The 23,516-nt window shown below is 54.8% G+C and overlaps 2 protein-coding genes across 2 annotated transcripts; both read left to right on the forward strand.

The window, feature by feature from the left end:
* KRT79 (keratin 79) lies at positions 1–7,914 on the forward strand. Its single transcript, XM_058673808.1, has 9 exons — positions 1–539; positions 2,224–2,444; positions 3,502–3,562; positions 3,680–3,775; positions 5,528–5,692; positions 5,878–6,003; positions 6,526–6,746; positions 7,107–7,141; positions 7,413–7,914. Exons 1-9 carry the CDS (start codon positions 54–56, stop codon positions 7,616–7,618), a joined length of 1,617 nt encoding a protein of 538 aa, XP_058529791.1. The 5' UTR covers positions 1–53; the 3' UTR covers positions 7,619–7,914.
* Positions 7,915–13,648: 5,734 nt separating this feature from the next.
* Positions 13,649–20,142, forward strand: KRT4 (keratin 4). The gene is made up of 9 exons (XM_004583292.3): positions 13,649–14,445; positions 16,124–16,338; positions 17,119–17,179; positions 17,495–17,590; positions 18,096–18,260; positions 18,496–18,621; positions 18,931–19,151; positions 19,344–19,378; positions 19,493–20,142. The coding sequence occupies exons 1-9, from the start codon at positions 13,948–13,950 to the stop codon at positions 19,678–19,680; spliced, it is 1,605 nt and encodes a 534-aa protein (XP_004583349.1). The 5' UTR covers positions 13,649–13,947; the 3' UTR covers positions 19,681–20,142.
* Positions 20,143–23,516: the final 3,374 nt, after the last annotated feature.

A 23,516-nucleotide genomic window follows, 5' to 3' on the forward strand; every position in this document is an offset into this window, starting at 1 on the left:
TCCGTGCCCTTTCTCTCAGCTTTCTCTCAGCCTGCTCTGCACCCCACCCAGCCATGCGGTCTTCCATGTCTCGACATATGTCCTCCACCAAGGGGGGCTTCAGCTCCTGCTCGGCCAGCGGAGGGGCCGGGGCCCGGGCCCGCACCAGCTTTAGCTCCATGACCATGTCCCGGAGTAGCAGTGGTGGCGTTGGAAGCGGGGTGCCCCGCTGTGGCCCCAGCAGGGGCAGTTTTGGCAGCCGGAGCCTTTACAATTTGGGGGGCAGCAAAGGCATCTCGGTCAGCATGGCTGGGGGTGCCTGCTCAGGCCGGACCCTGGGAGGTTTTGGCCTTGGCAGTGGGATCTATGGGGGTCTGGGGGCAAGCCGGCAGACGTTTGGGCCTGCCTGTCCTCCAGGGGGGATCCAGGAGGTCACGGTCAACCAGAGTCTGCTGACCCCCCTGCATGTGGAAATTGACCCCGAGATCCAGCGGGTACGCACCCAGGAGAAGGAGCAGATCAAGTGTCTCAACAACAAGTTCGCCTCCTTCATTGACAAGGTGGGTCATTGGAGCAGGGTCCCCTGGAGAGGGTGGGCTGGGTAACTGCTGAGTTGCCCCAAGGGTGGGGGTAAGCTGGTCCCCCTTAGTGGCCACAGATGGCATTCAGGGTCTTTCTTGGATTGGCTCAGGTCACCTTCGGCCTGCTCACAAGGCCTCTTGGCCAAGCCCACTTGCTTGGAGCCTCTTGCTATGGCTGTTGGTGACACACTTACACAGCAGTCTTAGCTTGCTACTCCAAAGGGGGCTGTCCTCAAGGCTCCTGTTAGGGACATGGCCCTGCAGCTTCTTGTCATTTTCCTCTTTCGGCCAAGTCATTCAGCTTGGGGAGGATGATGAGGGTGGTACTGCACCCCTCAAGGGATGCACAGTTAATTTGCCCTGCAGAAGACTGGGAGTGCCCTGACTCCTTTTGTGGGCTCCCCTGGGGCGGTTCAGCACTGCTGTCTGGCCTGCTGTGGTCTCCTTGGCTGGCATGGTCCACCTCTACCATGCACAGAGGCAGAGGATGGAGCAGGCAGCTACCCTGCGGCCCAGTCCATTTGCCCAAGTGCACGCGTGCTTTTTTTCTCATGTGATACTGTAGTGTTTTAGGAGGAGTTAGAATAAGTGATATTGTGTTCATTTAAATTTTTTTTTTTTTTTTTTAATTTAGGGCCTGGAGCGATTGCTCAATGGGTTAATCCTCGTTCTTCAAGTGCCAGGATCCCATATGGGCACTGATCCCCCCAGCTCTCCATTTCCTTTCCAGTTCCCTGTTTATGGCCTAGGAAAGTAGTAGAGGATGGCCCAAAGCCTTGGGACCCTGCACCTGTGTGGGAGCTCCTGGCTTTAATTGGGTCCAGCTCTGGATGTTGTGGCCTCTTGGGGAGTGAACCAGCAGATGGAAGATCCTTCTGTCTCTTCTTTTCTCTGTAAACCTGCCTTTCCAATAAAAACAAGTAAATCTTTAAACAAACAATAAAAAGATTTATTTGAAAGGTAGAGTTACAGAGAGGAAGTGACAGAGAGCTCTTCCATCCACTGCTTTATTCCAAATTGGCCTCTGTAGCCAAGGTTAGACCAGGCCAAAGCCAGGAGCTATTTTCGCATATACATTAATGGGAAACTGGATCGAAAGTGGAGCAGCTGGGATTTGAACCGGGACCCATATGGGATACCAGTGCGACAGGCAGAGCTTTACCTACTATGCCACAACACTGTCGACCCTGTGTCCTTTTTTGAAACGAGACATGGAGACTGAGGGAAGTTAAGTGTTTGTCCAGGATTGTTCAGGATTGTTCAGGACTGGGGTTGACCAGGTTCCTTGACTCCTATGGATCCTGGCACAAGAGGTGTCACTTGGGACAAGAGCACCTTGTCACCTGATGGGGATATACTTGCTGTGTGGCACTGCCTGACTGCATGCCTGAGGCTCAGGGTGAAGCAGAAGTGGGACCTGGAGAGGCTGAGTGGCTTGGTGAAGCAAGCCATTCTACAACCTCCTTGGCCTCTCCCCTGGTGACTTATGGCTCATCTGTGGCATGATCCCAGACAGGCAAACACATTGCTCAGGTTCATAGCTTGGGGCCCGGGGATTTCTGGTGTCTAGGAGCCTGGCTGGGGACAGGAGGGCTGGCGTCCTTGGTCCTTGCTGTGGCTGAGGAATGACACCAGCCTCTCCTTGCTTCTTGTTCTGGCTCAGGTGCGCTTCCTGGAGCAACAGAATAAGGTGTTGGAGACCAAGTGGGCACTGCTGCAGGAGCAGGGCCAGAACTCAGGCGCTGGCAAGAACAGCCTGGAGCCTGTCTTCGAGGCCTATGTGTGCAACCTGCGCAGGCAGCTGGACACCCTCCAGGGAGAACGAGGCCGTCTGGATTCAGAGCTGAGGAATGTGCAAGACCTAGTGGAAGACTTCAAGAACAAGTGAGGGAAACCAGGCAGGCTGGGTCATAAGGAAAGGGGATTGAGTGGCATGGGACATCTCACCGGGGAGGGCCTGCCCCTTCCCAGGGTCCTGGGACCCACCTGCGGGATGCTCAGATGTGGGTCTGCTGCTACCTGGAGCCTTGGCATAATTACTCATACACTGGTTATCATGTAAGGATATCAATGCTTCCAGGTGGGAAGAAGGGTGGTTGTAATGAGCCCTGTGCTCTCATCCCCCAGCTGCAATTCCCGCCAATCTCCCTTCATCTCCTTATGGATTTGAAGCAAGTCCCAGCCACTAGGCCACTTCATTCACATTCCATCAGACCACATCACGCCACAATCACACCCACAAAATTGAAAACAGAAATTCCTCCATCTCGCCAAATATCCAGCTCCATTTGTGAGGGCACAAATGTCAGATGTTTCAGAAATACAGCCTGTTTGATTTGAAGCTCTAAGTAAGATTCACACATTAGGCTGGGTGGATATGCACATCTATTTCTTGGCAGCACACTTTTTTTGGGGGGTAACTTTCTCATGACTCGATTCTGGGCAATTGCAAAACCTTAACACCTCAGCCAGACTGCTCAGGGAGGAGGTGGTTGTTTTCAGCAGTGACCTGTTGCTGAAAGTGTGGGCAAAGGTTGGCCACCATTGACACATCTGCACATCTGCACCTGTTCCCACAAAGCTGCCTAAGGGCTGTGATCCAAACAGGTGGCTGCCCAAATTCTATGCCCCTTTCTCGAATGTTCTACGCCCCTTTCTCGAATGTTCTATGCCCCTTTCTCGAATGTTCTACGCCCCTTTCTCGAATGTTCTACGCCCCTTTCTCGAATGTTCCTCAGCTCCTCTGTATGCACAGGAGAGGATGTTTAAATGGAGGCAGGACCCCAGGTTTTTGCAGCGGCTAGCTGCATGAAAGAACTGTTCCCCAAAGATGTTGCTGGCCAATGGGAGATGCTTGGGGGCTTCCGTAAAGTAGAGTGGGTCCAAGTTTCTAGAGGCAGAACTGGACTGAGCCTGGCCTGGCACCTTCCCTGTGGGACAGGTACGAGGAGGAGATCAACAAGCGCACGGCTGCAGAGAACGAGTTTGTCGTGCTCAAGAAGGTAAGGCGGGGCGAGTGGGGGAGCAGGTGGTCCTGGGCTTGCTGACATGCTCATGAAGAGGTGAGACCCTTTGGGGGGGTGCTGAGTCAACCACTTTGCTTGCTCCTTCACATATAGGATGTGGATGCTGCCTACATGGGGCAGATGGACCTGCATGGCCAAGTGAGCACCTTGACCCAGGAGACAGACTTCCTGCGGCACCTCTATGACATGGTGAGATGGAGACACGTGGGGACAATATACAAGCATTTACACACAGTACTGGGATGGCTACACCATGATCAATGGGTGGCTATAATCTGCATACATAAAACACTGAGGCTGTCACTCTGTTGGCCAATAGGCAGAGACATCTGCATGCATTTACATGTAGTGCTGGAATTGCCAGTACTATATACATATACGGTACATACAGTACTGGGATCTGAATTCCTGACTGGTTGGAGACAGGCCTGTGGTTCTTCTATTAGTACTGCCTTTCATGTATTAACATCTTAAAATAATTTTTTTGAGAGACCCCTGGTGCTAGTGAGCCCTTCACGTCACCTGCTCTCGGTGCTGTTGGGGAACTCATTTCATTTCAGTTTGAAGACCTGGGTGGATTTTCCTCAGGGCCACACCTGGCTTGGGGCTGGCTGTAGAGGGACCTGACTAGGGCAGGCAGGTGGTGGCCAGCCATGCTGGCGGTGTTGGCAGTGCTGTTATGAAGGATGTTCCAGGCCACTGTGGACCCTGTTATTTTCCTGTGCCCCCACCCCCGTGTGGGCCAGAGCCTTACAACAGTGGCCTGAGACAGGCGTTACGAGAGCCTAACGCATGGGAAGGCACATAGGTGATGCGGGGTTTGTGGCAGCCTCAGGTCCCTTGGTGAATGCCAGACTAGGACTGAATGTAGTAATTTTTTAGTGTTTGAGAGGCTCATTTGATAAAATCTACTTTTTTTTAGTAATTTATTTATTTTTATTGGAAAGTCAGATTTAGACTGAAGGAGAGACAGAAAGATCTTCCATCCGCTGGTTCGCTCCTCAAGTGGCCATAATGGCCGCAGCTGAGCTGATCTGAAGCCAGGAGCTTCTTCTGGATCTCCCACACGGGTACAGGACCCCAAGGCATTGGACCATCCTCTACTGCTTTCCCAGGCCACAGGCAGGAACTTGGAAGGGAAATGGAGCAGCTGGGACATGATCTGGCGCCTATATGGGATCCCGGCAGTTGCAAGGCAAAGAGTTTAGCTATTAGGCTACCATGCTGGACCCTGAAATATGTTTTAAAAAAAGTTAATTTATATATCTGAAAGAGAGAGCTAGAGGAGAGAGAGAAATTGCACCCGTGGATTCACTGTCCAAATGGCCATAACAGCTGGGGCTAGGCCAGGCTGAAGCCAGGAGCCTGGGATTGCATCTGGGCTTCCCACATGGGTGGCAGGGGCCCAAGCCCTTGAACTGTCACTGGTGGCTCCCAGGGGGTATGTGTTGGCTGGCATCAAGAATGGAGCCAGAGCACCAATGCACACATTCTGGTATAGACACAGGCATCGTAGCTTATAACTTAATGCCTGTCCTTATGGTTCCCAGGCTGTGCAGTGTTTTTAAAGAGAAGACAGTGTCCTGCGATGTTAACTGGCTGGCCCCAGGGCAGGCTGCTTCCTCCTGGAGCTGGCCTTTCACAACATGTAACGAAGCAGCTGGTGGCCTGCCTGCTGTCTCAGGGGTGCTCTGAGCACTATTAGAGTGTTGGTGGGTGTGCAAGGGGAACTTCAGGCTGCAGCATCCGCATGGAACACACTCCCTTTTCCCCTTTAATTTCTTGGAAGTCTGCAAATCTACAAGGAACCAGGATGTCTAAAGATAGCAGTCCATTATACAGCTGGGAAACCTGAGGCCTCTCCTTGCTCCTGGGAGTAGGGGGAGGCCCTTGTCCCCTTGCAGGGGAGGGCACTGGTGACAGCTCTTTCTGCTTCCTCAGGAGCTGTCCCAGGTGCAGACCCATGTCTCTGACACATCCGTGGTGCTGTCCATGGACAACAATCGACACCTGGACCTGGACAGCATCATTGCTGAGGTCAAGGCCCAGTATGAGCTGATCGCCCAGAGGAGCCGTGCTGAGGCCGAGGCCTGGTACCAGACCAAGGTGGGAAGGGATTCTGCTGGCTCTGGTGGGTGGGCTGGGCTGGGCTTGTCCACAGATCTCCCCATGCCTTGGGGAGAGAGAGGGGGTGCCTTGAAGCCTCTCAGGGACCAAATATGCTTGGCTTGGGGCCAGAGGGGATCTTCCAGGACTGGGTCCCAGCTTGTAGCCACTTCTTTGGCTTACAGTACGAGGAGCTGCAGGTGACGGCTGGCAAGCATGGGGACAGCCTGAGGGACACCAAGAATGAGATTGCTGAGCTCACGCGCACCATCCAGAGGCTGCAGGGTGAGGCGGATGCAGCCAAGAAACAGGTATGACTGGGGCCCAGGGCCTGGGTGTCAGCAGGGCTGGGGGTCCTCCTTGGGTATGTGTGTGTGTGTGTGTGTGTGTGTGGCACCTGCTTTGTTTCCGGTGGACCAAACTCAAATGCTTGATCGTCATGAGCAGCATGCTGCCTTTATAGGGATAGAGATGAGGCTCAGAGAGGGGCAGGGGAGGCTCAGAGAGGGTCAGGGGCAGGGGCAGCAGGGGCAGGGGCAGCCTCCTTTGGGGAGCTGGAGCTGGATCCAGGAGGTCAGAGCAGGAGGCTGAGGGCTCAAGGGTTCCAGGTTGTAAATGCTGACTTCTTCCAAGCAGCAATGAAAAACCATGGCTTGGCCTCCAGCTCCAGAGTCAGCATTTGGTAACTAGCGAGATTGTAGTATTACTGCATCTCTTCTGAAGCACTGTGTTGAGTGGCAGCAGGAGTGGCTGGGTTAGACTTGAGCAAGGACTTTCCCAGTGGAGCCTGCCGATCATCTCTCTCCTCTCTTTCCCATATCTCCCTGGGGTAGTGCCAGCAGCTGCAGACGGCCATTGCGGAGGCCGAGCAGCGTGGGGAGCTGGCCCTCAAGGATGCGCAGAAGAAGCTGGGAGATCTGGACGTGGCCCTGCACCAGGCCAAGGAGGACCTGGCCCGGCTGCTGCGCGACTACCAGGCCCTCTTGAATGTGAAGCTGGCCCTGGATGTGGAGATCGCTACCTACCGCAAGTTGCTGGAGAGCGAGGAGAGCAGGTGCAGCCACTGTGGAGGGGTCCGCCCTGAGAGGGGTCCTGGCAGATGGGAGAAGCCTGTGCAGTCTTGGGGCCTGTGTTTCCATGGTAGCAGGGATGCTGTTCCCAGGACCAGTGCAGGGAGAGGGAGGGAGCGTGGTTCAGCGCTGGCTGCACTGACCCTGTCAAAGGCTGCCTTGAGGATTTGGGGTAGGGCTGTGGGTTGGGTACGGACACCTGCTGGTTCCTCCCACTACATCTACTGGGCTTGTCCTCTGGGCCCTGGCATCCAAGGCTGGTTCAATGCCAAGGCTGCAGGGAGGGAGAGGGTTTCACCTGGGCTATGGAGTACCCCTGAACCCTCTCTCTGTGTTCCCCTCAGGATGTCTGGAGAATGTCCCAGTGCAGTCAGCATTTGTAAGTATACACTCCCAGGACCTGCCCTCCTGTGCCCTGGGCCCTGCCTCACCCCTGGCTCCACCCCAAAGCTCTTTCCACCTGTCCTTGGCTTCAGCCATGCTCCTTTGACCTGGAGATATGTGCAGGGGGCCCAGTGAACAGGGGTGTGGGTGATCCTGGGTATGTCTACGCAGTTCCCACTCCTCTGCTGCCTGATTCCACCCTCTTCCCACCCCCATCCCTTGGCTGGGCTGCCCTTGCCTGACCCAGCCCCTTCCTTGCCTTACAGCTGTGACTGGCACCTCTACCACCACATGCGGTGGCGGAAGCAGTGGCGCAGCTGGCTTTGGAGGCGGCTTCTCCCTGGGTGGTGGTTGTGGGGGTGGAGGGGCCAACAAGGGTGGCTTCAGCACTGTCAAGGGGGGGCCTGCCTCGGGGGGCTCCTCCATCCTGCGCAGGACCACCACGGTGAAGACATCCAGCCGGAGGTATTAGCTCCTGAGCTATGCAGGCTGGGGCCCCTGCTCTCCCCCACCCTCTGGCTGCACACCCCCATCCACTCTCCCAACTTCTTAGGAGCAGGAACGACCGTTGGAGGATGACAGAACCATGTGGTTGGCAGCTGGGGAAGGGCTCAGATCCACCCAGGGTTTCCTGATGGGAAGGGAGGGACCATTAGAGTCTCTAGCTTGAACTGTGCATGCCTGCATGTAGGGTTTCCTTGTGACTACTCGTTCGTTGCTCAGGCCATCACTACTACTTCCACCTCCTGCTCATCTGCTCTGTGGGGTGATGGGGATGGGGAGCAGAGAGGGAAGTCCAGAGTGGTCCCCCAAGACCCTTCCACCTCCCAGTAGGTGCCCCCCACCATGAGTCTCTCTAGACCCCATTCCCTCCCTGTGCCTGTGACTTAATAAATTACATCTACAGCAATCTGGCCATAGCTCTCTGTTTGGGCCCCGGGAAACTGCACTGGGCTGTCTAATGAACACTGGGGACAGGGGCAGTGACAATCACACACTCACTGCGTCCCAGGCACTGTGCCAACGCAGGAGAGCACCCTTGCCAGGACTTGTATACAGAGTCTAGGCAAAAACAGGGAGGAGGAGGGGGACACGGGGATCTGGCACCTTGCTGAAGACCTGTGATCCAGCCCAGCCCCAGAGCCTCACTAGTCTTTCCCTGACTTGGGGTGAGATTTTGGGTTTCAGAACTGGGCAGACCTGGGTTGAACCCCCTCCACCATTCGGCCCGCTTACTCACTGTGTGACCTTGGGAAAGTTGCTCCACTTCTCTGAGTCCTAGGTACTGCCTGCTCTGCATACACAGAGCTGTGTGAGAACATGTGTAAAGCCTCGAGCTCATGGCTGGGGGGTTGGGAGGGGGAGGGTCAGGGGACCGTCACCAGGAGTAGATCCCTTTCCTTCCTCCCCACCGACTTCGGGCTCTGTACATTACCCCTCACCTCCAACCCACACACAGATTGGATTCTGTGGTCTTACAAGCACATGATTTCACCTGTGGTCTTCAGAGTGCAAGCAAAGGCAGAGGACAGCCCATTTCACAGGTGAGGCCATTGAGGCTCCAGGATGCCAGTCAACTGCTGTGCATGGGGCTGCCCCGCTGGTCCTACTGGGCTGGTGAGGTCCAGAGGTGCCATTCTGAACCCCGTCCTTTCTCTGTGGAAGCTCCCTGCACCCTCGCCTGTGTGTGTCCTACGTGTCTACATCGTGACATGCAGAATCACCTCCTTTCCTATCCATCCCCAAGGTTCTCTGCCCTGAGCCGGGAGCTCTTGTCTCCACTGACGCCCATGCCATCCCCACCCACGTGACTTGGCCCCAGCCCCGCTGCCAGTTCCACCTACCCGCAAATGTACATGCCTCTGCCACTGTGCCAGCTCCTGAGGGATCCTGGCCTGGCTGGCACTTGACCTGCCTCTTCCTGCTTTGTCACTCAGAAAAGCCCAGGAAAGCTCCTCCCAGGGCCCTTCAGGGATGCTGGTAGCCAAACCCTGAACCACAGCTTAGGGAAACAAAGGGTTAGTTCTTAGCAATACCAGCTCTGCCCAGCCTGGGTGGCTGCTGCGGCCTGGGGTGCCAGAACCAGGCTGCTCTGCCCTGGATGGGAGCCCTTCCAACTCCGCCCACCCTGCTTCCCCTCCCCATCTTGGGCTCCTTCTCGTTGTCAGAAAGATGAAGCACAGAGTGGCTTCATAACTTGCTAGTAGGTAGGATAGCTGGACGTGGGATCCAAGCACTCTAGTTCCAGAGGTCATGTTCAGCTGTCGGAGTGGAAAAGAATCGAAGATGGCTCAGCGGTTGAGAAGCCTACATCCCTGGGAGCAGCACTTGGGACATGCCCGCCGCACTTTGGGGAGCGGGGGGCTGGCTGCAGCCTGGTCTCCTCCACTTCACACCCAGTTTTCTGTTGCTGTGTGACCTGGGAGGCATTCTGGGGGCTCCTGGCTTGGCCTGATCATGCCCTGGCTGTGGAAGGCATTTGGGGAGTGAATCAGCAGATGGAAGATCAAGTTCTTCCTTACTCATGAATTTATAAACTAACCCATATCAGTGAGCCTGGGTTTGCTACCCAGTTCCACTCCTGACCCCAGCTTCCTACCTTCCCTGGGAGGCGAGAGTGATGCCTCAAGTACTTGGCTTCAGCACACCTGCCTGGGAGATCCGGATTACAATTTGGGTCTCAATTTCAACCCCCAAGTTTCAGGCATTTGCAGTGTGAACCAGCTGATGGGAATGCATGCACAAGCTCTTGTTCTCTCTGAAATAAATAAGAAGAATTAAAAAAAAATTTTTTAAAAGTATTAGAGAAACAGGAAAAAGTGGAGCTAAAAGGGAGGTTGGCTGTATTAGCCCCAACCTGTCACTTTGCAAGTAAGAAGATGGGCTGAGAGAGGGGAGGGAGTGGTCTAAAAGCGACTGTAGGATTCCAGCAACACCTGGCTTTATGAACATTATCTGCAGGGCTTAGCAACTGACAAGCACATTCCATTTCAATGACCGTGGAGGAGCACAACTCGGAGCTCACAGTACAGCCCAGGAGGCCTGACTTAGGCTTGCTGAAGGCTGGGAAAGGGCTGGTCCGGGGCGTGGGGTGGGGTAGGGTAGGACGCTATGTCCAGGGGCCCAAGTGGGAGGTCAGCAGATGTACAGGTGTTCTCCACTGGGGGAAATCTCTCCCTTGCTTTATTCTACACATGGGGCCATGCACTTGCCTTTAACTGCAAGAATGGTTGTGCTGCTAGGATGTGTTGGGAAGCCCCTGCTTGCTCTTGACCTCTGGGAGCCGGGAGGTTCCCTGAACACAGACAGCTGTCCCTTTCCCCACTCCCCCTTGCTCTGCCACTCCCCCCAGCCTGGGGGTTCTCCAGTCCCTTCCTGAAGTGCTGACACCCCTTCACGGCAGAGCCAAACTCCTGCTTGGCTCTCGCTCCCCGAGAGTGACTCAAGCCCACACTGGGGCGGTCAAGGTTGGGTGACCAAGGCATGGGCAGGTAAGGGTGCTTTCCCACACCATGCACACCAGCTCTGGGGCTGCCAGTGACAGAACTCCTCAGGATGCTAATCCCAGGGCTGAACCAAGGCTGGCCCGCCTCCCTCGCCCAGAAAGCCCCGAGCAGACACACCCTGCCACCCGAGCCACGCCCCTGTCAAGCTGCCCTTCTCTCCCTGGGACATGCAGAGGTCACAAGGGCATTAGGGAGAGAAACCCCGTGGGGCCTGGGAGGGGGTGGGCCCAGCCCAGGAGAGCCACCTGGTCCGTCTGCTTGCTGCCTCTGCCCCCTGGGTTTCCTCTCTTACCTGTGTCTCTCTGGAGAGGTAAGAGTCTCTTGTCTAGAAAGCTCTTCCCCACCTTCAGCCCTCACCCTAGGTCATGCATGCTGCATTCGTAGAATTTTGTGAACTTCCGATTTAATAGCAGGTGCACAGGAATGGCTCTCGATTACAACTTTCTTCCTGTTTGGTTTGGGTTTAGCAGAGGATTTCCCGTGAAATTAATTTGGATTTAGTTAATTGGAGGGCAGAGAAGTGGCCCCTTGGGATAGTGTCATACGTTCAACAAGTGCCTTTAAGGACAGGGTCAAAGAAATCCCAGAAGGATGATGTGGACAGAGGAAGGATGTGAAGTTTCTGACCTATATCTACAGGGCACACAGTTCTGGGGTCCTCAGTGACTGGACGTGTCTTTCTCCCCTACAGGTTCTGGGTGGGCAGAGTAACCCACGGGAAACATTGTGGTGTAGAGGTTAAGGTTATGAGCTTTGAAGCCAGATAGATAGAACTGGCTTCCTACCTCCACCACATCCTTGCTGTGTGATCTCAGACAACTGACTTAATCTCTCTGAACCCCAAAGTCTGCACCCCTAAACTGCACCTAACAGGGTTGTGATGAGGATTGGAACTGTTGCCTAAAAGAAACGTGTGGCAGTCAGCGCACAGTGCCAATGCTAGGTGAGAGTCCATTTCCCTGTTCCTGAGAAGCAACTGCCCCTGGGATTCCTTTGGATCTGAGGGCTGGGAGGTACTTCCTGCTCTCTCCCCGAGAAGCACATAGGGCATAAACAGCTTTCCTGAACTCCACCTACCACCAGCGCTCTGTGCTTTGGGCACTGCACATGGCTCTAGGCACAAGGCACCTGCCTTATCCCACTTTGTCACGCAGTTCTAACCCACCTTATTGCCACCAGTTGCCTTGGGGAATGCAGCTCTGCTAACCTGATCTCTCCATCCCAGCCCGTGGGAAACAGCTGTGTGCAGGCAGGTGCATAGACAAAGCTGAAAGAGGCATGCAGGGGCTCTGAGCTCCAGACCGCACCGTGCCGAGATCTTGGCCATCTACCCAGGCCTCCGCTGAGGGCTTGAAGCCTGACTGGGAGATCCGAGCGCCCCATGGCAGTGGCACAAGTGTTTCCTCTGTGGCTGCCCCTGAAGCCCCCGGGATCCTGGAGTGCCCTGCCTCCTTTCCACCCCAGTGCCTCCACACCCATCATCCCAGGGGCTAGGGTGGAAACTAGTGTATTGTAGGGTACCAGTTCCCTCTGAGTCCCCTCTGTCCTGAGCTGAGGCTTCAATGGGCTACACACCTGTTTCTGCCTGGCTTTTTCCCAAGACTGAGTATCTGACCTCATACCAGGCCTATGGTACAGGCAGAGACCATGAGTGAGTGTGGATCACTTGAGCACTGATGGCTAAGGGTTCCAGTTTCCATTCAGTTTGGGGCCTGGGAGATCATCGAGGCACTGGACAGAGTTCTGCCTGAGATTTGGGGCCATTCCTTCCCTGGGACCAAGTCGAGACAAGGAACACAGATTTGTGGAATTTCTCCTGGTCAGGGACAATGAGACTGCCTGGTGGCAGTCTGGTGGTGGTGGGGGGCGTGCTGGGCAAGTGCACCTGGGCAAGATACACCTCTTGTGTGTATCTACTAGCAGGTGTTTCAGTCATACAAGGGAAGAGGGGTTGGATGGGGTTCAGAGAGGTTAGGTCACATGCTCCAGCTTGTACAGCTGGTTCATGGCAACTGGTGGTGGGGTTGAACACAGATGTGCCGCACTTAGCTTGGGGGAAGCATTAAAGTTCAGGTTCACCAATAGGGATATCTGGCACGAGGAACATGATGAGACCTTCCACAGGCACTGGGACCATTACAGAGAAGTGGAAGGGACTCTGTGGAGCCACGCAAACAGCTGGGCAGCAAACAGCAGGAGCAGCAGGTGCCGAACTGCGCAAATGCAGACATGAGTGGAGGCTTCTGGAATGACAGGGCTCTCAAGAGCCTGAGGTCAGGGATCTAGAGGGAAGGTTTTAAAAAAATTGACAATGAGGAAGAAAAATGGGATGGGGGGGAAGATGAGAGAGAGAACTTGGTGTGCTGGTTCATCCTTCCCAAGGGCCACATGCAATCCAGGGCCCCCACGTGGGCCACAGGGACCCAACACTTTGAGCTGTCCCCAGCATTGCAGGGTCTGCATTAGCAGGAAGCTGGAGCTATGAGCGGGAGCAAGGAATTAAGCCCAGGAAGCCTTCCACATGGGACACAAACGTGTTAACTTTTGCAAAGCATTTTGCTTCCCCCTCATCTCCCCCTATTCCACACCTTGCTCCAGGGCTGGCAGGTTCTCAGCAGCTTAGGTCTCAGGGAGACTGGAGTTGGCTTTGGAAGGGCATCAAGGCTGCGATAGGACAGACTTCCCCTTGTGTGTGTCTCCCTGGGGTCCAGGGCACATACAGGAATGAAAATCAGAACAGCAAAGGCTGAGTCTAAGGCAGGCTGCTCACCACTGCCCTCATTGAGGGGTTGGGGATGAAACCTGCTTGCATGATTCCTGAGTTATAGGCAAAATGACTGAATCTCAGGAGAGGACTTGTTTCAGCTGGTGGGTGGCAGGCTGTGTGCACTTGAACCTCAGCCCTGTGGCTCAGGGATGGAACATCCTGTGTGCTGGGCAAGGAGCTGCAGGGAGGCTGGTGTAGCCGGGTGGGAGTTTGGGCCTCTGATCTCGGAGGCCCTGGGGCAATTGGCTCAGCTTCTGGAGGGGAGTGGGACGGGAGCCAGTCACCTGTGCCCTCCGAATGACTCCTGGTAGGTGTGTTTAGTGACACGCTCAGCGGGTGCAAGAAGGATGGGCCGGTGCCAAAGGCCAAGCCCAGAGATTTTTCAGATTTTTCTCTTGATGCCCCTGCCACCAAGCCCTGCCGCTCCAGTACATATAAGAGACCCAGGTTCAGGGTTTCAGCATTCACTCACCTGGTCCCTCGAGCCTCTGGTCTGACAGCTCCCAGCTTGTACTCCTCTCTCCAACCATGATTGCCAGACAGCAGTGTGTCCGAGGCGGGTCCCGGGGCTTCAGCGGTGCCTCTGCCATCGTAGGCGGGGGCAAGAGGGCCGCCTTCAGCTCAGTCTCCGTGGCCGGGGGTGCAGGGCGCTGCTCCTCCTCTGGGGGCTTCGGCAGCAGGAGCCTCTACAATCTCGGGGGCAACAAGAGCATCTCCATGAGTGTCGCTGGGTCCCGCCAGGGCGCTGGCTTTGGAGGTGCTGGCGGCTTTGGTGCTGGTGGCTTTGGCGCTGGCGGTGGCTTTAGCGCTGGCGGCTTTAGCAGTGGATTCGGGAGCTCCTTCGGCGGCCGAGGTGGTTCTGGCTTTCCTGTGTGCCCTGCTGGGGGGATCCAGGAGGTCACCATCAACCAGAGCCTGCTGACCCCCCTGAATGTGGAGATCGACCCTGAGATCCAGAAGGTCCGGACGGAGGAGCGCGAGCAGATCAAGACCCTCAACAACAAGTTCGCCTCCTTCATTGACAAGGTGAGCTGGGCTGATGGTCACTGGGGATCTCTGACTGGAGACTACCTCAGGCGCCAGGAAACCACAAAAACCCCTGTTTAGTTCCCGGCTGCCGGAGGAGAGACATTGCTCCAATTCTTCCTCTTCCTGGAGTGATTGGTTAAGCATCAGCAGTTCCCAGGGGACGCTGTGTGACCCCGGGTCTCTCACTGGCTTCTCTGGCCTTCATCTTTCCAGCTGTCAAACAGATTCTTTCCTTGCTTTGTTCTCAGGTTTTGGTTTGGGCCATGGCACAGTTCACTCAGGGGGTAAACTCGGGGTAGGCACTTGCGAACGGACAGCAGCAGCAAATTTCATGGGTTTTGCCCATGAACTGGGCCCTGATCCTGCTGCTAGCTTGACTTCCTCCTAGCTTTAGAGCTGACTTGGGTTTGAGCTGACACACAGCCAAGAGGGAGGAATGACAGCAAGCTTGTCTGGTTCCAGAGAGCTGATTCATGTAGAGACTGATAACCGGGCGGACTAGTACAGCACTTTGTGGTCCAGGCCGGCCAGGATCACTGATCCTCTATTTCTTGGATCTCTTGAGATCAGGGGGACCCACCCTGAGTGGATCTGCTCTTCTTGCTGGTTTGCCTAAGTCACCAGAGCTTAGGGAGGCTCACCTGTGACACCAGGATACATAGGGTTGACAGCAGGACTAAAAGTTCATCCTTGTCTTACCCTGTCTCCCTTCCCTGGCTTGGCTTTCAGCTCTCAGCATCCAAGCTGGGATGGCAGGTGCACAGGTGCATGCAGGTGCACAGGTGTATGAAGCCGCTACCTCGGCTTCTTGTTCGTAGAGAAGGGCAAATTCAGGGAAAACCTGGAGTAGAATGAGGTCTAGTGAATGGGGCCTTGGTCCTACATGGCTGTCTTCAGGGGTGCCCAGATCTACAGGGACTCACCAGGCCTGCCCAGTAGGAATCTTATTTTGAAAAAAAAAAAGGCCTTGGACAAAGCATTTAAGACACTGCTTGGGACACCTATATCCCACATGTGAAGGCCTGGGGTTCCAGGTGCCTGCCAAGGTGTATCCTGGGAGGCAGAGCTGATGGCTCAAGTGCCATCCACATGGGAAACCTGGATGGAGTTCCTGGCTCCTGGTTTTGGCCTGGCCCAATCCTGGCTCTTGCAGACACTTGAGGGAGAAGCAAATGAGTGGAAGAAAAACTCTCTGTCTCTTTGCCTTTTAAATAGTAATAATAATAATAATCATCATCATCATAACAAAAACCTCCTTGGTGAATTCATCTTTCCTTTGCTTTGGATCGGATTCACTTTGAATGGAAAAGCCTCCAGACGATGCTTGGGTCTCTCTTGTTTGCTAGTCTGGGGAAGTTCAATATTATTCTCTAGGAACTCAGGGCTTTGGTTTGCTGTGGTTTGATTGTGTTGCTGCATTGCCAGGTGCGTCCTACTGTGTGCTTTGTCCATTACCACCCATGTGGCTAGTTCTCTTGGATGGGTTCAGGCACAGGGTCACCTGACTGACCTCAGGGAATAGTGCCAGGGAGTTTGTAACTTGGTGGCCCTCCTTGCGTGTCCATCGGGGGGCTTCCTGGTTGCTCTGAGGTAGATTGGCTTGGTAGCAGCTGTGGCTGGCCTGCCTGCTGACACTCCCAGCACTCAGTTCTCGGCTGTGTCTCTATGAACACAGGTGCGCTTCCTGGAACAGCAGAACAAAGTCTTGGAGACCAAGTGGAACCTCCTGCAGCAGCAGACCACCACCACATCCCCTAAGAACCTCGAGCCCTTCTTTGAGACCTACCTCAGTGCCCTCAGGAAGCAGCTGGACACCTTGGGCAATGACAAGGGCCGCCTGCAGTCTGAGCTGAAGGCCATGCAGGACAGCGTGGAGGACTTCAAGACCAAGTACGTGGGAGAAAGGAAGGGGCAGTGGCCTGGCACCTGTGACTCGGCTCTGGGACATACCGAGGGTCCAGGCAGCTCCTTTCCTCTGTTTTTTTATGTTTTCAAAAGGGGAGTCAGTGACAGATTCAGGGGGGCTGGGATTGCCATTGGCAGATAAGATCAGAAGGTAGACAGATGAAAAGCAGGGTAGTGTGTGTTTGGAAGAATGAAGGTGGTGGAGAGTTAGATGGAATGCTGAACTGTCACCTACCAGCTGCCTGCCAAGTTGTTGCATGTCTCTGAGGTTCAGTGGAATCCAGTAAGATGACGGTAATATTCTACCTTTCAGGTTGTGGGAATAAAAGGAATTTGAATGAGGCAGGAAAAAAGCATGTAGCTAAGTGCAGGGATGGCACTGAGTGAATACCAACTGTCACTCTCAGTGCACTCAAAACCAAAGGCAGCCAGAGGAGAGCAACAACTTTCTAGAAAATTCCATCTGCCGACATGATCAAGAGGATACACTTCTGTGGAAATTAAAAAATCAGCCAAGCCCTGGCTGGTGCTGCTGGTCACCCTTGGGCTTTTGAAAATGCAAGCCTCTGTCCCTCAGAGTCTAGCCTCTGGCTGCCCACATGGCCACTAAGAAACACAGTGGCAGGGTTGAATTGCATGAGCAGGGGAAAGGTTGTTAATTGCCCTGAAGTTTCCAAATCGTGGGCTGTTTGAAAAGAAGCAGCAGAGCCCTGGGGAATGCTGGCTCGCTGACCCGTGGGCCTTGGCCTCTGCTCCTTGCTCCAGGTATGAGGAAGAGATCAACAAGCGCACGACGGCTGAGAACGACTTTGTTGTCCTCAAGAAGGTGAGAAGCGAAGGGCGGGAAGGTGGTGCTTCCTGTTGACCCTGGCCTTGGCCTTGGTCATAGTTTAGTCCAGCTCAGCGTTACCTCCATCCTACCTGCTGCTGTCCCAGGCAGTGGGTGGCCACATCAACATGGTGGGAGAAGAACGTGATCTGGAAAAGCCTGTCATGTATTCTGGTGGCTCGTCCCTCATCATCTCCCCTGGTGCTGTGAGGTCTTCTAGATGTTGCTGAGAATGCCTTTAAGGGTCTGTCCTCACCCTGCATCTGGGTCCTGTTGTAATGCATGGCCCTTATCCCCCTCCCTTTCCTATAGGATGTGGATGCCGCCTACATGACCAAGGTGGAGCTGGAGGCCAAGGTGGATGCCCTCAATGATGAGATCAACTTCCTGAGGGTCCTGTACGAAGCGGTGAGGACTCCCTCTGCCCCCATCACTCCCCATTCTGGGAAAACCAGTTTCTTTGAAGCTGGTTGGAACATACAGCTCTCGCAAAGGACTTGTGTTCCATTAATTCTGGGCAGGGAGAGCTCAACCAGGTCCTGGACAAGAAAGGGTTGCAGTGAGCAAGGGTCAACTGGCAATGTTCCAAAGCCAGGTGTTGTCTTAGAAGAAGTGACCAGGAGTCAGGATGTATTCCAGTGCCTTCACCCAACATCTCATGCACCTCCTTTGTTGATGTGGAAGAATTCATGGTTTTTGGGGAGCAGCAAGACCAGAAGCATCTGCCTTTTCTCTCCCGAGCTTTCCACTGGAACTTTCACCTTATCCTCCTCTGTATGTTTGGGATTGCTGTTCTAGCTTCCCTTGGAGTCTGCCATCATGGCTGTGTCCATGACAATGGAGACCTGGGATCAGAGGTCAGGGAAGACTCTCTAGGGATGAGGAGGCTGATGTGAGATATTTTCCCTGACAGGAGCTGTCCCAGATGCAGACCCATGTTTCCGACACATCCGTGGTGCTGTCCATGGACAACAACCGCAACCTGGACCTGGACAGCATCATCGCCGAGGTCCGTGCCCAGTATGAGGACATCGCCCAGAAGAGCAAGGCTGAGGCCGAGGCGCTGTACCAGACCAAGGTGGGGGATGAGGACTCTCTCAAGAGACGAGGGTGGCTCCGCTCTTGACATTGTTCTCATCAGCTTGGGGGGTTGCGTGTGATTGGAGATGACTGGGATTCTCCCAGATGCAGTGGGTCCCAGTTTGATTGAGGATGCGCTGCTATTTTGTGTCATCCCCTGTCACCAGGGCTAATTGGGGATCTGGCCCCCACACCCCCTTTGACCCTTGCTTCCCTGTGGCTCCTGGTGTCAGGTCCAGCAGCTCCAGACTTCAGTTGACCAGTATGGTGACAACTTGAAGAGCACCAAGAGCGAGATTGCAGAGCTCAACAGGATGATCCAGAGGCTGCGGGCCGAGATTGAGAACGTCAAGAAGCAGGTGTGTACCAAGGCACAAGTGCAAGGTCCTGAGAAAGATGCTTCCAACTGTGAACAAGCAAGAGAGAGCCGCCTCTGGCTGGGAAAGCCTGGCCCTGTCCGCAGAGCTCACATGGTTGTCTTTGTCCTAGGGTGTCTCTAAGGCACATGCTGGGTAGCCCGGCATGGCATCCCAGGAGGCAGGCTTCCTGCATGGTGTTTATGTTCACTCATCAGTGTTGCTGGGGGACTGAAGCAGGAGAGGGCACAGGTGTAGAGACCTTACTTTCCAGGCTCTGATGTCCCTGTGTCCCATGCCCTTGATCCACAGTGCCAGACTCTGCAGGCATCTGTGGCTGATGCAGAGCAGCGAGGGGAGCTGGCCCTCACAGACGCCTACAACAAGCGCACGGAACTGGAGACTGCCCTGCAGAAGGCCAAGGAGGAGCTGGCCCGCATGCTGCGTGAATACCAGGAACTCATGAGCGTGAAGTTGGCCCTGGATATCGAGATTGCCACCTACCGCAAGCTGCTGGAGGGCGAGGAGTGCAGGTGCGGGGTGGGGTGCGATGGGCATGGTCTCTGTGAGCTGCTGGCTTCAAGGCTGCCCTTCAGGGCTGGTGTAGATAATGGGCTCAGCCTTGAACCCTCAGCCAAATCTGACTGCTATTGCATGGGGTGGATGTGGGAGATGAAGTGTGGCCCTGAGCTACTGGCTCATGGCTTTTGTTCTCTCCCACACAGAATGTCTGGAGAATACCAGAACACCGTGAGCATCTGTAAGTAGTCCCTAACCCTGCCATTGGCTGTTTCCTTCCTGTGTGTCTGGGCAGGGCTCTTGGGTGCTGGTGCCGTTGGGATAACTGACTGTGTTTCCTGCCTTTCTCCTGCAGCCGTGGTTGGTGGTGGCGCCAGCTCTGGAGCCATTGGCGGAGGATTCGGCCTGGGCAGTGGCTTTGGTTCTGGCTTTGGGTTTGGCGTCGGAGGTGGCATCAGTGGTGGCATCAGTGGCGGCATTGGCGGTGGTTCCAGCAGCAAGATCATCTCAACGACCACCCTGACCAAGAGGTCCCAGCGATAGGGTTGATGAGGGCCCTGCAGCCCCAGAGCCGGCCCCTGGGGTATCCGTGCTTCCTTCATCTGGCCTCCCCCTGCCCCTTGGGGTTGGCAGGAGGCTTTCCCATCCTCTCTCCCCAACCTGGCTCTGTCTTCTCCACCACAATCTTGACCTTTGCTGCTGCACCATGGACTCTGTCCCTCTTGGAGCCCCGCCCACCTGCAATGTGCAGGGTGTTGGCTGACCTTTGACCTCCCATGGAAGATGAACATCTCCAGAACTGTCAGGGTCCTGTATGGCCCTTCCCACTGCAGACGCCTGTCTCCCATCTACATCAGAGCCGAATTCCTTCTCCATCATCTGGTGCAGCTGGCCCTGGGCCCAGGCAAGGTTGGGACCAGAACCACTTGGTGTCCCCACTTCTGCAGCTCTTCTCCTCTCTCCCTACCTCCAGGCAAATCTGCAATAAAAAGCTTTTGTCATTCATTTTGAGCCACTGTATTTGTTTTCTTTGGAGCCATATTTCCTATCCCAGAAGATCAGATGGTTGACCTATGCAGGTCAAGGTCATCTCCTGATTTTTCAGGTCTCATTGCTTAGGTTCCTGGGTGGTGGGCTAAGCGCAGAGTAGGAACATGGAGTCTGCTTCCAAGGTGGGTGTGTGGATTCGCCAGACCCTCCACAATCACACGAAGTCACAGTTGAGGAGTGGCCTTGGAGGAAGGACTCTAGGGCTGCCCAGAGCCTTCTTACTGACATGAAACCCAGGTTTTAGCTTGGTGCTGGCTGTTGGGAAGAGCCATGGCCACTGGCTGTTCCCCAGTGGCTTTGCATTCGACTCCCTTCCTCACCTCCTGAGGTGCCTGTTGTGACTGTTGCTAATCTGGGGTGGGAGGAATGGTGGAGGTGAGCCAGGCTTTATGGGGGGCATTGATGGAGGTGCTACCTGGTTGGGGCCAGCGCTGGAGGTGGTGGTTGGCACCATGTGGAAGGGGCGAGGGTAGTGAGAGTCAGGATCTACTGTAACTGTTGAGGATGCTTGCATTCTTTTTATCGTGATTAGAGAGTGAATTTTCTTTTTTCTCTCCTTTTCCCCCAACTTTTCCCCTCCTGTATCTGGGAGGGTCAGGGGAGAAAAGGGAGGAAGCCGCTCCCAGTAGCCAAACCATATCAGTCCCTGGGAATGGGGGATGGCCATTTGCATTCATCCTAGGATTTCCAATGTTCCGAGGGTACTGCTTAAGTGGTTTTGATAGTTCTGAGGTGCTGTTGGTTTTGTTGCTCCAAGGTCAAGTAAATCTTTCCAAGGTCACTATAGTCTGCCTTAGAGTTTCCACCCACCTAGATACTTGTCAAAACTTAGCCAGGAGAGCTGTTCAATTTGTTCTGCCCTCTGCCCTCTGATTTGGTACTTGATGTCCTCTGCTGGCCTCCATGAGCTGGCTGTCGTGTTCCCTGTGTGCATCTGGGCATGCTGGCTGCTGCGCAGAGACGCTTTATTCCTACACACACTAAACCGATTCCAAGACGCTCAGAGCGGTGCCATCTCTTTCCTGGAAACAGACTCCACAGCTGGCTGGCTGGCTGTAGTCTGACCTGGGAACTCTCCAAGGTAGATGCAGAAGCCATTGTGGCTCTTGACCCACCCCCTCTTTTCTCCCCCCACCCTTGTCTCTGACTCTTTGACTGCCAGGGAGTTCAGGGAGATTTTAATCTGTCTATGACAGCATCTGCAAGGGCCTCCCTGGGAGTAGACACAGAAGGTGCCTGGCTTGCTGGAGGCCAGCGCCTGCCCACAGTGACCTTGAGGCCAAACCCAGGGCTCCCCTATCTTGGAGAGGTGGGAGGAGGGGGAGCAGGGGAGCAGGGGCAGAGCAGCAAAGGGTTAATCCCTAAGGCTCAGGCTCCCTGGGCAGGGACCTTCTCTTGCAGGGAGCAGCCTTGCCTTGGGTCTGGTGGCTTTGTCCTTGTCCTGAACAAGCCCAGCCCTGATCTCCTTATTGTCTGACTGGGCTTGCTGCCCCAATGCCCCCCGGGTGTGAGAACAGGAAGTCTTTGCAGCAGGTGCAGCCAAGTTAGGTTTTGATGGCTTCCCATTGCTGCACCCCTCCCCTGGGAAAATGCTGACTTGCCTCCTCAGTGAGTTTTTTTGAGTTGGAAGCAGAAGTGCGGCTTCCCCTTGGGCCGTCCACCAGATGCCACACCTCAAGGCCGGGGGTGAGGGTCCCTTGCTCATGCCCCTGGAGCACGGCTAGGCGCTGCAGCAGGTGCGTTTAACCAGCGACAGATGGACCACAGGTGACATACAAATACGTGCATCTCAGAATGACTGCAATTGTGTGTTTTTTTAAGGAGATGCTTGTTTACCATAGAGGAGGCAACTGTATTTGTTGGTTTATTTCCAGCAAGATCTAGGGTTGTGGGTGCTGGCAGGACCTGGATACAGTCACACTGTTAGGTACGCTCAGGGGCTCCCCAGCTCCCAAACACTGGCCACTTTTGCACAGCCCTCCTCCCCACTCTGATCCAACCCACTTGGTCCCAGAAGACTCTTGCCAATACTGCTGGTCTCTCTGGAGCCCCTGCTCCACACCATGATGGGAGTTTGGCTTATCTCATGGTTGACACAGGTTTTGGGGTGTAACTGTGGGGGACCTCAGAGGAAGGCATGGATGATTAAGACCAGGTATGGGGTGATGTTCAGGGTATAGAGTGGTAGTCACTCAGGGACACCAGTCACTGTGCCTTTCTGTTACTAGCCCAGGGACAAAGGAGAGGTACGGACAGAGTGGATTGAGTCATTTGTACACCTGTTCCGGTTCTGTCCTCCTCCTCCATGTTGGAGGTCAGGATTGATAGCTTGTCTCTTTGTCCCCTGAAGAGAAGCGTGAAGACGCAGAGTTGTGGCCGAGAAAGATCTTAGGGACGGTGGGAGCCCTGGGCCCTGGGCTCATTGCTGTCTGATGCTTCCTGGGTGACCTTGAGGGCAGATAAAATCATTCTGCATTGTAGTATGAGGAGGGCTTAGTTTCATGTCAGCGTGGACCCAACAATGGGAACTGCCTGGGAAACGGACATATGAAGTGTGGAATTGAGAAGGGAGCTGGGACTAGAACTCTGACCCTTCTTTTTTTTTTTTTTTTTTAAAGATTTATTCATTTTATTACAGCCAGATATACACAGAGGAGGAGAGACAGAGAGGAAGATCCTCCGTCCGATGATTCACTCCCCAAGTGAGCCGCAACGGGCCGATGCGCGCCGATCCGATTCCGGGAACCTGGAACCTCTTCCGGGTCTCCCACGCGGGTGCAGGGTCCCAATGCATTGGGTCGTCCTCGACCGCTTTCCCCAGGCCACAAGCAGGGAGCTGGATGGGAAGTGGAGCTGCCGGGATTAGAACCGGCGCCCATATGGGACCCCGGGGCTTTCAAGGCGAGGACTTTAGCCACTAGGCCATGCCGCCGGGCCCGACCATTCTTATATGTATGGGATGCGGGCATCCCGACAGATAACAAGGTGCTGTGCAAGCACCTGTCCTAGTTGCATTGTTTCATACTGGGAGGTTGCCATGGAGAAGGCAGAGAAGTTCCCAAGGGATCCTATGGGAGGCCAGGCAGGAACAGATTTGGTTCGTGTCCTCCGGGCAGCGAGGTGAGGGAGGCAGGCGGTGACAACACTTGGAGGGCACAGCCCGTTGGGCGTCTCTGCTGCGTCAGAGGCCTTCGGGAACTTGCAGGCTTGGCAGAGGCCAGCTGACAGCAGTTGGGGAATGGAGGCCCGAAATTAGGATAGCCACTGTGTTCCTGCTGGGGCACGCCATGTCAGTGGATGGCATTCCATATGGATACCAGTTCGAGTTG

The sequence above is a fragment of the Ochotona princeps genome, chromosome 15 (genome assembly GCF_030435755.1).
Source record: "Ochotona princeps isolate mOchPri1 chromosome 15, mOchPri1.hap1, whole genome shotgun sequence".
Lineage (NCBI taxonomy): Eukaryota > Metazoa > Chordata > Mammalia > Lagomorpha > Ochotonidae > Ochotona > Ochotona princeps.